The 12,117-nt window shown below is 38.5% G+C and overlaps 1 protein-coding gene across 1 annotated transcript in view; it reads left to right on the forward strand.

Moving 5' to 3' along the window:
- Positions 1–372: 372 nt before the first annotated feature.
- PON1 (paraoxonase 1) overlaps positions 373–12,117 on the forward strand; it is a gene marked incomplete at its 5' end in the record, with an annotated part of 20,843 nt that continues 9,098 nt past the window's right edge. The window contains 6 exons of the mRNA XM_008589723.1: positions 373–500; positions 2,034–2,138; positions 3,605–3,660; positions 4,721–4,889; positions 8,258–8,384; positions 11,570–11,770. Coding sequence (XP_008587945.1) covers positions 373–500; positions 2,034–2,138; positions 3,605–3,660; positions 4,721–4,889; positions 8,258–8,384; positions 11,570–11,770 — 786 coding nt within the window. The remainder of the gene's footprint in view (positions 501–2,033; positions 2,139–3,604; positions 3,661–4,720; positions 4,890–8,257; positions 8,385–11,569; positions 11,771–12,117) is intronic.

The following is a 12,117-nucleotide window of genomic DNA, read 5'->3' on the forward strand; positions in this document are numbered from 1 at the left end:
GTATCATAGCGCACAGCTCTCAGGATCACGCTGTTTCCTGGCACGGCCGCTCCAGACCCGTGGCCATCTTGGAAGCCATACTTTAGTATTTCTTACTCTTTGTAATGTCACAATGTTATTTTTCTGCCATAAAGTTTGTCTGTATTCAAATTGTCATGAGAGTGTAATGGGAAAGGCCATAGGGAAAGGGAGATTGGGTATACTACACTTCCGTTTAGCTGGTCAGCTAGTAGTTTCTGTTTTGACAAGGATGTCTATGTTTGTGTGTCATTGATGTCTCTCTGGGAAGAGTAAAAATGAAAACATTGATCAAAATAGTAGAATTGTTATATTTCAGAATGCAGGAATTTACATATTTTTATTTTATTGCAGGTATTTCTTGGTGGATTTTTATGCACCAACAGCAACTGTTGAAAGCATGATGGAACACTTGTCTCGAGACATTGATGTGATTAGACCAAATATTGTAAAACACCCTCTGGCCCAGGAAGTGAAAGATTGTAAAGGGATTGTCCCCATCCCACTTGAAGAAAAATTATATTCCACGAAGAGGAAGAAGAAGTGAGAAGATTGACGAGATTTTAGCCATGTACTTAATTCTGTAACATTGAATTATGTTGAGTGAAATAAGCCAGTCACAGAAGGAGAAATACTGAATGTTCTCACTTACGTGGGAGCTCTGTGCCAGACTCTGGGAAGAGGGTGCTGGAGACACCTGGTTCTTGCCCTCAAGGAGTCAGCAGTCAGGTCTATCACTTCTCCTTTTATTTCTTTATTGTGAACTTTTCCGATTATTAATGTCAGATTTCCATTTTTGAAATATCTTTTAGTTTCTCAGGTCATGGGATGGCTACCACCTTTCCTCTGAAGTCTGCTTTCTAAATTCATGTCTAACATTCAGGGAACCACAATTTCCTTGCAGGCCAAGCCTTCCTCATCTATTCATTCATCTCTGTATCTCTAGCACCCAGATTGGCATTTCTCTACCCTGGTTGTGCACCGGGACAAACAGTGGTGCTTTTACGAAGCAGATTATTGGACTCCACTCCTGGCCTCTTAAGTCAGAATCTCTTAGAGAGGACTTGATAGCCAATGAAGCATACTGACTTTTTCTGAATGAATGAATGAAAAATCAGTTGCCCCCAAATTCCTATCATTTTGTACCATGTCGGTAAGAATATTATGAAGAGTGTTTGTTCACTAGCTCATCCTCCTCCTGTGAGATTAAATTACCAATAAGGCAACTTACAAATTTATAGGACTGTTTTTAGCCAAATAAGATTTCTAAGGATTCTTGGATGATTGTCACTACTCACTATGACTATATTGTGTCACTAGTTCTCAAAAAACCACATTTATTGTTTAAATCTCTTGGCCATGCTAACATTGTAGTCCGTTTCTTTCCAATGCCTCCACAGCTTCGCTGTGCTCAGACAGCCTGCTGGTGCTTCCTTCTCCCATCTGTCCTTCACATGGTCCCCACGATGTTAATGCACTCATTTAATAAGTTGCTCGTGTGCATGTACCTGTGTGGACAAGTGTGTGTGTGAAATGCCTTTTTATATGTGGGCCTTGGGTATGATTTTCTGAAATTCCAAATCCTTTGAAAACAACTGTATTTCCCAAGAACTACATCCAAAAGCAGACACCTAGTCCAGGCTGGGCAGATGGGTAGGAGGCCCATCTGTCAGCAGCCCTAAAATGTCAATGGGATTAATTGGAACCTGTTGCCATTTAACCCAACTTTGGACCTAGGAATCTTTACACAACTGATGAAATACTTCCTGTTCCTGCCAAAGTGCACAGAGCCCTGGAGAAGACACCACCTATCTCTTTTGTGTATGGATTCTCCTCTGCTAAATAAATACTGAATGTTGTGTCCAGAGGTCCCCCTTTGGCTTGCTCTGGCCTTGCCTGGTAGAATTTCAGGTGCCTAGGACCGCTAACACTGGGGTTGAAATCGAGGCAAAGTACAGTTAGGGAGAACTTCGTGGATTGCTTATGTTTGCAACTTAATTATAATTTCTGAATAGTTTTATGTGTGTTTTATTCCTTTCTCTCCCACAGAACACGATTTAATGCTTTCCGAGAAGTAAAACCAGTGGAACTTCCTAACTGTAATTTAGTTAAAGGAATAGGTATGTATGTGAGAGGAGGCAGTGTCTCATTTAAACTTCCAGTATTATCTTGCTATTTATTTGATTAATTATATGCTTGTTTAGTTTTGTTCAGAAATAAAACTTGGAACCAGGAGAGTATTCTTAAGTCAGTAATTTTAAATACCACATTGTTTGACTTTTGACTTCACCAATGTACTGCCAGGGTGTTGGCAGTTTTGACTATTTTTGTTTGGTCAATAGAGAAAAAATAATAGTCAAAACAATATTTGACTTTTATGGTAATATAACCTGCAGAGGTGGCAGGAGAGGGAAGGAACAGGGAGATAAAGCAATGAATGTAGGATAAAGTTTTTTTTAAAAAAAATCTGTCACAGGACTTTGCAATTACCACAAGGTTTCTCCTCATGCATCTCTCTTTGTATAGCAGAGAGGAAAGTTTTCCCCAGAAGCTCTCAGCAGATTTCCCCTTAGATCTCATTAGTCAGAGCTGGAGTAGAGGCTGGCGCCCTAGCTGCAAAGGAAGCTAGGAAATAATTATCGGGCCTCCATTGTGGGAGGCAGGCCCTGTCAGCAAAGATCAGAGGCAGGGAACAGCAGCTGGCAGGTCACCAACAGGGAATGGCCCAGGGCTCAAATCCCAGTCTGGTTTCAACCAACCAGCTTTGTTATTTGAGGACAACTTGTTTGAGATTCATTCTTTTGTTATGATTTGGGGTTTTTTGGTTTGTTTTTGAGAATTATTTATCTCAGTTGACTAAGGTTCAGAAGGCTAGACCAAAAGACTTATTCAGTTAGTATCATTAAACGTGGCCAAATATCTTATGACACGTTTTTTTTTTTTCTTTCTGGAAAAATGTGATATTAATATCAAATATTACTGGATATTTGAAAAACAAGCATCTTTACTAAGAGTATACATACAAAATCTAAAACTCATTTGTCTCTAGATGAATTGAAGTTTTAAAAATTTTCATGTACTTAAAGTATATTTATAATTATAGTAAATTCATATCCTTGATCATCTGAAATTTATCCCCATTTTAACTCAAGTATTTGAAATTTGCTTGTATTTCTCATATGGTTTTCAAAGGGTTTGATTTGGAACTATCAATATATACTTGTAGTTTACTCTGTATCTTTAGAAAAACAACAAGCTCTTTTCAAATTTTCATACGTATTGTACATTTTGTGAATTTTCATAAACTTTGTGTAAGAGGTTTCAGATTCTGAGGAAAAAGTTCTAGTCCATCAATTTAAAACAAATATATCAAGTGTAAATTTTAAGTGCACTTTAATGATATGAATGTCTTTTTAATTTCCATATAATCACATTCATCAATTTGAATAAATAAATGAGAGAATGGATTATTCTGAACCTATCAAAGAAGAGCTAATATGAGCTTCACTTTCAAGTTAGGAGTGTTGAAGAAGTGGGTAATCAATGATATGAAACAATCTGTACTGTCTGTTCTCTTTTCTGGCAGAAAATGGCTCTGAAGACTTAGAGATACTGCCTAATGGACTGGCTTTCATTAGCTCTGTGAGTGTTTACTTTCATTTACTGTCCTCTAGAACATTCCCTAGGACTGGCAGCTTAAGTCTTTTGCTTAGGCCTTCTGTATACCAATGCCTGCCTTCAAATAAAACGAGCAGCATTCAGGTGGTTCAGAAAACAAACTGTACATGTGTTTATACTGGCTTTATAGTTATGATCAGATGTGTCCTATGCATGTTTGTGTTCTTGTGTGTACACTGAACTCTTATATTACCTTAGCTTCTGATGAAGCATTTTGTTTGCAAGCTCAATGTATTCAAGAATGGCTTCCCATTCAACTGTCTATCACTTGAAGCATTTAACTGGTGAGGTCAAATATTTGCTGAATTAAATGTATGTTTATATATACTCCCTCATACATCATTTTGCTTTTTACCTTTTCTTACACTTTTTAGAAAAAGCCCTTTAAAGTTGTTGATATCATTCCAAAAGTCCCAAGCCTTGAAGAGAGAACCCACCATGTTTGTTGAAACTCTCCTCCATACAGAACACTATGGCAGGTGGTATAACTCAAAATATATGCATATTTCAAGAAAAATCTTATATGGGCTCCCAATATATAAAACAACAGCTTTGTTGTTCTGATTGAAGGCTAAGACAGGAGGAGCTCCCCATCCCTAAACCTTTAGACTTTTCCTAAACCTCCATCCCTGAGATGCTTCTAAGAACCTGCCAGGGGAAAGTCTAAAAACCATAACCAATGTTCTTTCTGTATTCCTTGCTAATATTATTATTGAAGACTATTAGTAATTGTCCCTTTGGTCTACTCTCCCATTTTTTAATCTTTCTCATGGGCTGGAAGCTGTGGCATGATAAGCACATGACTTTGCTGCGAGGGATGGAAGGGTTTGTGTAAAGAGGCCTGGTAGAGCATGTGGCTTCCAGAGTCCTCTGGGGGCCTTTTGCGCAAGCCAGCTACGAGGCTTCCCATGTGGGCCTGTGGCCAGCAGCCCTGTGTCCTGGAGCGGACAGTGAATGTGCCATCCACCACCTTTGAAATTCTTGTAATGTGTCTCCTTATTCCCTCTCCCCCATGTTTTATAAGGGATTAAAATATCCTGGAATAAAGAGCTTTGCACCTGATAAGCCTGGAAAAATATTTCTGATGGATCTGAACGAAGAAGATCCAACAGTGTTGGAATTGGGGATCACTGGAAGTGAATTTGATTTATCTTCATTTAACCCTCATGGGATTAGCACATTCATAGATGAAGGTAACGATATTTACTGTTTATTAAAAACAAAACCAATCTTTTTTAAAAAACAAGAAATACATGCTAATGAATGAATGTTTCTTCACATCCAACCAAAGCATAATCATGAACAATGTTCTTATTCTGGGTCTTAAACTTACCCTTTGTATTAATTAAATAAAATATTAAAACAACTTAAATGCTTGAGAATGCTAAATATTTAGAATTTGTAGAGTATGTAACTTTTTAAAATACCAACATTCGCAACATCACTATAACTACTATAATAACAATATTCAACTCTAATCATTATGGGTTTTCCATTTTAAACGATCTTCAAGACCTGGGCATTTACAGGGATATATTTTTCTAACAAGTCACCTGCTACTTATGGATCCAGTGACAGAAAGTCACCCTGTTCAGCTTTCTCTCAACCTTGTCACCTTCACAGCCTCCCTGTCCACTGGTTCCTCTGCTCTGTGTCAAACTTGTCCTCTGCATTTTGATACAGCTCAACATAACTTGTTGCCCCATCTTTGAAGCCTTCATCCCACTTATTCCCTTCTATTTGCTTTTATTTCCTTGTTGTCTATATTAATTCTCAACCTTAGTTGCATACAGAAGCACCTGGGAGCTTCTGAAAGCCTCATGCCCTGGCCCCGGCCCCAAAGATTCTGATTCAGTTGGTCTTTGCGAGGTGTGGGCAGCAGTACTTGTTAAAAGTTGTCCAGGTGATAAAAATGTAGAGCTGGGCTGAGAAGCACTCCCACCCCGGTGCCCCCGGTGCTCAGCAGGCGAGCCCTCGTTCAGTCCTTTCTCCCGACTTTCCCCAGGGTGGGTGTCTCAAATCACTGCTTCAGAGGTCATCAGTAAAGTCCCTGTGGACAAATCTCTCTTCCCTTCCTCCACCTCCGTCCTTCCGTCCTTCGTTCCTTCCTTTCTTTTTTCCTTCCTTCCCTTCTCCACCTCATTTTACATTGTTGTCCACTTTTTCCATTAAAAACATGGCTCCTCTCTGACATTCCAACACACTTCCCTGTCCTGGCTCCGGTCCTACTGAGACTTTCCTCCCCAGTCCTCGCTCTGTCACTCATTGCCCCTCTCGGAGCATTCCCCCAGAGGTTTGATCTTTTGCCTCCTCTTTATCTTCTTTATTTCAGAAATTTAAAACCAGTGTCACTATGCCAGTGTTCTAGGAGAACATTACCCAATATGGGGTATTACCATTTTGTTATTTTCATCAGTTTTTAGTTCTGTTATAGCAGGTGCTTACCCAGATACATCTCTTCAGTTTCCTCTCCTATGGCCACTTTAAACTCAAAATGTCAAAAAATAATTTTCCATTCTTTTTCCCCTCTTTACTCTTTCTTCATATGATTCTCCTTTATTCATATATATATATATATATATATATATATATATATATATATATATATATATATATATATATATATATATATATATATATCTTTCAACAGTCTCTCCACCCATACAACCATTCATCACCATTCTATTTTATTTTTAAAATATTTTTAAGTGCAGAGGAATTAGTGTTTGGCGTGTATACTTTTCTAAATGACAATGGGGTGATATTACACCAACCCTTTTATAAATTGCTTTTGCATTAAACGCTACTTCATGGACTCCTCTTTATGGGAGTGTGTTTAGAGCTGCTTCGCAATGGCTGTTTGTGACTCGTGTAGGAGTACTATAATGCAGTTCATCTGCTGGGGGATATTTAGGTTGTTTCCATCTTTATGCTCATTGCAAACAATACCAAAATAAGCAGTCTTGTACATGTATCTTCTGTGAATGTTTGTTTCCTTAGGATAAATTTCTAGAAGTAGAATCTGTTGTGCAAAATATGAATTCAGATTTCAATCCTCACTCATGTTTGATTTCTGCCTTCCTCATTCCTTGGCCATCACCAGGATGTTTTAATGCTTCCTGTCAAATGCCTCTCATGTCCTTTTCTCCCTTTCTTGTCAGTGGCATCCTCCTGGTCCAGTCCCTTCTCTCCATATGCCTAGATGACTGCTGTCGCCTCGGGTCACAGTATTCCTTGGCTCAAAGCCCCCAGTGGGTAAACCCTGAATCCTTACTCTAAACCCTTAACAAAACTGATGCTGGCTCCCTACCTCTGTGGCATCAGCCCTCCCACTCTTTCATTCTTTCTTTCCTTCATGCTGCTCCAACTATAACCTCATTATTAAGCGAATGGGTCAAAGAAGCTCCTGCTGCAGGGCCTTTGCACACTCTCTTCCCTCAGCCTGGAATGCTCTTTCCCCAGATATCCACAAGGTTGGCTCTTTTATTTCATTTACGTGTCTTCTCTCACATCACCTCATTAGAGAGAATATCCCTGACTCCCATGAACAAAACACCCCATTACCTTCCATCCTTTTATCCTGTTGTATTTTTCCTTTGGAACATTTAACATCAACTAAAATAGATTAAAAACTTGTTCATTGAGTGGGTTAATAAAAAGCATCTTAGCTGGCTTCTTAGTTCAACCTGCTAAGCTTTGCATTGTTTTCCTCTAAACACCAATATGATCATGTCAGAGGTTTCTAAAGGCTTACTGTTCTTTTTTTTGTTTTTTTCTTTTTGTCTTTTTTACTGACCCGTAACGGGATCGCAACCCTCGGTGTCGCGCCCATACCGGGGACCGGCAACAGGATCGCAACCCTTGGTGTTGCGTCCACACCGCGCTCAGCCAGTGAGCGGGAACGGGTCTCCACATGGGATCCGAACCCTCGGTGGGAGCACTGCCGCACTCCCAAGTGGCGCACTCTCCAGTGCGCCACTGGGCCGGCCCAAAGCTTACTGTTCTTAAGATGAAAAACATAATCTAACTTCACTTGCCAACTCTGATCACACCTTCTTGACCACTTAGATTGGTTTCCTTCATGTCCCAAAGTCCCACTGACTTGCGGAAGCTGCTCCTGTTTGCTGCCATCTCTCCGATGTTCTTCTTATAGCATTTATCATCTTATGCTATGTAAATTACACCATAGCCGACCTTCTCATATTGGTAATTCCCACATCTTTGATCCCTTTTATCTCAATTCTGCACCTCATGGAAACCATTTGAACTAGAAAGTTTAACAGGCTCTTTGGAGTTTCAGTGTCAGTGATACTCATTCCTAAGTTGATTTTTTTTTCCTCCTGTGGAGTTTTGAGTTTTTAGAGACTGTCACTGGTTCTTCCTTTAGCCACTTTTCTTTGGAGCAATCACAAATGCTTTTCTCTACAAAGAGATGAAAATATTCCATCTGCCTGACACCCTAAGTGCTAGTTGGAAGTGAGTTGAAATTGCTTTTCGGCGACAGAGCTGACAGCTGAGAGATCAGTTAATGTTTCGATTTTTGTTTTTAATCTCCTCACAGATAATGCTGTGTACCTGCTGGTGGTGAGCCATCCAGATTTCAAGTCCACAGTGGAGTTGTTTAAATTTCAAGAAGAGGAAAAATCACTTCTGCATCTGAAAACCATCAAACACAAACTTCTGCCTAAGTATTGAGAGATATATCATATTTCCATTTTCCTGTAACAGCAGTGATGGTTAATCCACTTTCAGTTTTTCCTTTTGGCCAGGGCGGGTATAGGTGTTCAACTCTCCTGTCTAATGATTACAAACTCCTCCAGATGTTCTTCTGCAGATTCTTCTGAGGACTCAGATGCCTCAGAGAAGGTCCATTCTCTTCCTCCCCCATTTTCAAAGCTGGTTGGAGGCTGGATCCTGGCCTCAGGATAACCATTCATGCTTTTACCAAGATAAACTCCAAAACCAGATTTAGTATTACAAACCCAAACAGGCTTCATAGACGATTTCCACATCTGGAGTTTATTTACTTATTTTTATTTATATTTTAAAAAACAGAATTTTAGATATTTCTGTGAATTAGAAACACATACTAAAAGAAGACCCTAAATCGAATGAATCTCTATTCCACCTTCCTCTGTGGCTTCTCCTGCTGTTTGGTTGCACACAATTTATGTAACAGCAGATCTGTGTAACACTCAGCACCATCCTAGGCTCTTGGCAATATAACATATGGAGGAAGAAAACACCCAAGGATCCCCAATCCTGGTCAACCCAACACAGAGTCAACTTCCTCGCTTGACCTATGAAGATTTGGTTTATGAGGCTAGTTATGGATTTAGAATAACCATCTGACACTATCTTCCAAAACAGTTTCCATCACCTCCTAATTGTGATGATTTTCTAGAATCCCAACCTCTTTTTGTATGATTTATGTACAGCATTCAACTCAATATTTTTAAATCTAGACTTGTACTCTTTGCAGGTGCCTAAGAGTGCTTGACACGTAGTATGCACCCTGTGTTACCAGTGCCCCTTCCTCTCCTATCTTACCCAGTGGTTTTGAAGATGAGGAAACTGAGATTGGAGAGAAATTGAGTTACTAGGTCAATCAACTAGTTAGGGACCACATAGGAACTATAGCCCAGGTGTTCTTCCACACTCCTGGGATGAATGCAAGTTTAGAAAACAGTTTTTGGTGGGAGAGTTTACTCAGACATTCATTCAACAAATACATTTTGCAGAGAGAATGAGGTCACTGAGTGCTTGGAGAATGTAAAGAATACCAAGATCTAAAGCAGGGAAAAGTACGTAGAATGGAGAATCTGGGTTAATGATAACAATATAATAATGGTAATAATAACAACTTAATGAACTTTAACTATAAGTAAGGTGTTACACTAACCAACTTAAATAGATTATTTAATTGACTTTTTACAAATGTCTTCTTAATTAGGTTTTACTGTTATACCCATTGCAGATTTAAAACAAATTTGAGGCCTAGAGAATTTGTTGTTGCCCCACATGATGCGATCGGTAAATGGTACAGCTGGGATTTTAATCCTGGTAGCTTGAGTCCGGTGCTAGTGCTCTGAACTACTACAAAATAGTGAAAACTTACTTTATTTGTTTCACCATTTAATTTTGGAAATCTTGGGTTTGTCCAGTTTCCCAGAGTTAGAGTATTTTTTTCTTGGCCAGTTGCAAAAATATTGGTCTTTGGCAGCACAGAACCAGACTGAAAATAACAATAATGCCACAATTAACTAGAATCCTGCTCTCTCAACCCAAGGTTTAGTCATGTGTATTTTCTTTTGTATTTGCTGGTTGTTTTATGACATTAATATTCCTATTACTAAATGTGTTATTATTTAAGCATGTTATTATTAATAATGTTACAACTGTTATTACTGGTCATTTACTATAAACCAGGCATGGTGCCAAGGCCTTTGCATTTATTATTTTATTTTATTCTTGCTCCATTCTTTCAAGGTATAGAGAGAAAACTGAGGTTCAGAGAAGTGGCTCAAAGTTTAGAGATGTGCTGTGGCCCCACGTTGTGATGGTAGCGAGCGACACCAGGATTCAGACTGAGTCCATCAGATTTCAAAGCTATTACTCTAAACCATTTCACTTTGCTCCTTTTAATGAAAAGCAGGCAAATGATAGTAAAGCATACTAATTTCAGAAATTTACTTTTCTAAAAAAGAGAGTAAAACCAGCTTGCAAATTTATATCTAGAGCCTGTACAGACTAATCCTAAATCCCCAGGCCTTTTTAAAAAATATAGTGATAGTGGCTACCATTGATTGAGGATTTATTGCATGTCAGTCTCCCTGCAAAGCACACAACAGGCATTGTCTCATTGTAATTCCCACTGCAACTTCACAAACTAAGACTCTGACACTTAGTTTTCTACTAATGAGCTATATGACTTTGGGAAAATCATTTAGCCTCTCTTTACAGATGAGAAAACTGAGGCTCTTCACGCTTGTCTAACTCGCCCAAGAGTCCAGAGCTGCGTCAGAGCTGATGCACTGGCCATTACGTTTCTCAATAGAGCAGAGACAATTTTCTCCTGGATCATGGCTCTGGGGAACTTCCGTCACCTCAAGCAGCAAAGAATGACTCACTTACTTGTTCACTATTGCACCTATTAAAGCAGAAAAATCGACTCATATCTCACATTCTCAGTAACAGAGAATCCTAATCAGAAAGAAAAAAAGCCATAGCATCTTATTTCTGAGCATTCTTGTTCATGGATGTTTTATTCAGTTTAGAATCACAAAACTTTAAGGCTGGAAGGTAGGCCAGTCTATCATCCTTCTTTTACAGGTAAGGAAACTGAGAACTGGACATGTAAAAGAATTGATTTGCCTTGGATCACACTGCTAATAGTAGCAGAGCTTTAACTAAAATGCAAGTCTCCGGACTGCCAGCTCAATGTTTTTTTAACCACCTTGTAATGACTTGTACCAATGGGAGTCAATTCTATGTGAGCACAAATAAATAATTTCTGGCCTATATAATGGCTACTGAATTTAGTGTGTCTACACACACACACACACACACACACACACACACACACACACACACACACACACACACCCCATAACACTGTTTTTAAAATACAGCTAATGGGATTTTTATTTTACAGTGCTATCGTCACCTCTTAGGATTTCTTACTGCAATTATTGTTTTTGAGGATTGTATAGGTAGAACTGATTTCATATTAATTCTGTGCAATAACAGCTAGTGTGAAGACTCCAATCCATATCCTGATTTCAGGAATAGACATTAATGCCTTCCAATTCATAATCCTGTAATGTACAGTACCTCCACCTGTATATATTATGTGTGTGTGTTTTAATTGCAGTTTGAATGATATTGTTGCTATTGGACCTGAACACTTTTATGCTACAAATGATCACTATTTTGTTGACCCCTACCTACGATTCTGGGAGACATATTTGGGTTTAGCATGGTCATATGTCGTTTACTACAGTCCAAATGAAGTTCGAGTGGTGGCAGAAGGATTTGATTTTGCTAATGGAATCAGCATGTCACCCGATGGCAAGTATGTGAACTCTTTAAAATGTAATGGACTTACTCAGATTCTCATTAGCTATCTTTAGGACATATTCCTTTTCTAAGCAATGTGATACATTTTAACATGTTATCCTAATAAGAAGAAAATAGGAAAAATGTAAAATGTCTTAATTTTTCAGGGGGTAAAATTTATCAAATCAGAACTTTCTGTTTTGTGAAGGTATACTTGTTTTATTTTCTTTTTGAAAAAAAGTATGTTTTAAGAAGACTGTGGTAAATGTTTATTATTACAAAATAGCTTTGTTTTGAAGGAAGACTTTTGAGTATATAATGAGATTAATATCATGAAAGTATATATATATATATATATATATA

Source organism: Galeopterus variegatus, unplaced genomic scaffold, assembly GCF_000696425.1.
Source record: "Galeopterus variegatus unplaced genomic scaffold, G_variegatus-3.0.2 Scaffold5613, whole genome shotgun sequence".
Classification (NCBI taxonomy): Eukaryota; Metazoa; Chordata; class Mammalia; order Dermoptera; family Cynocephalidae; genus Galeopterus; species Galeopterus variegatus.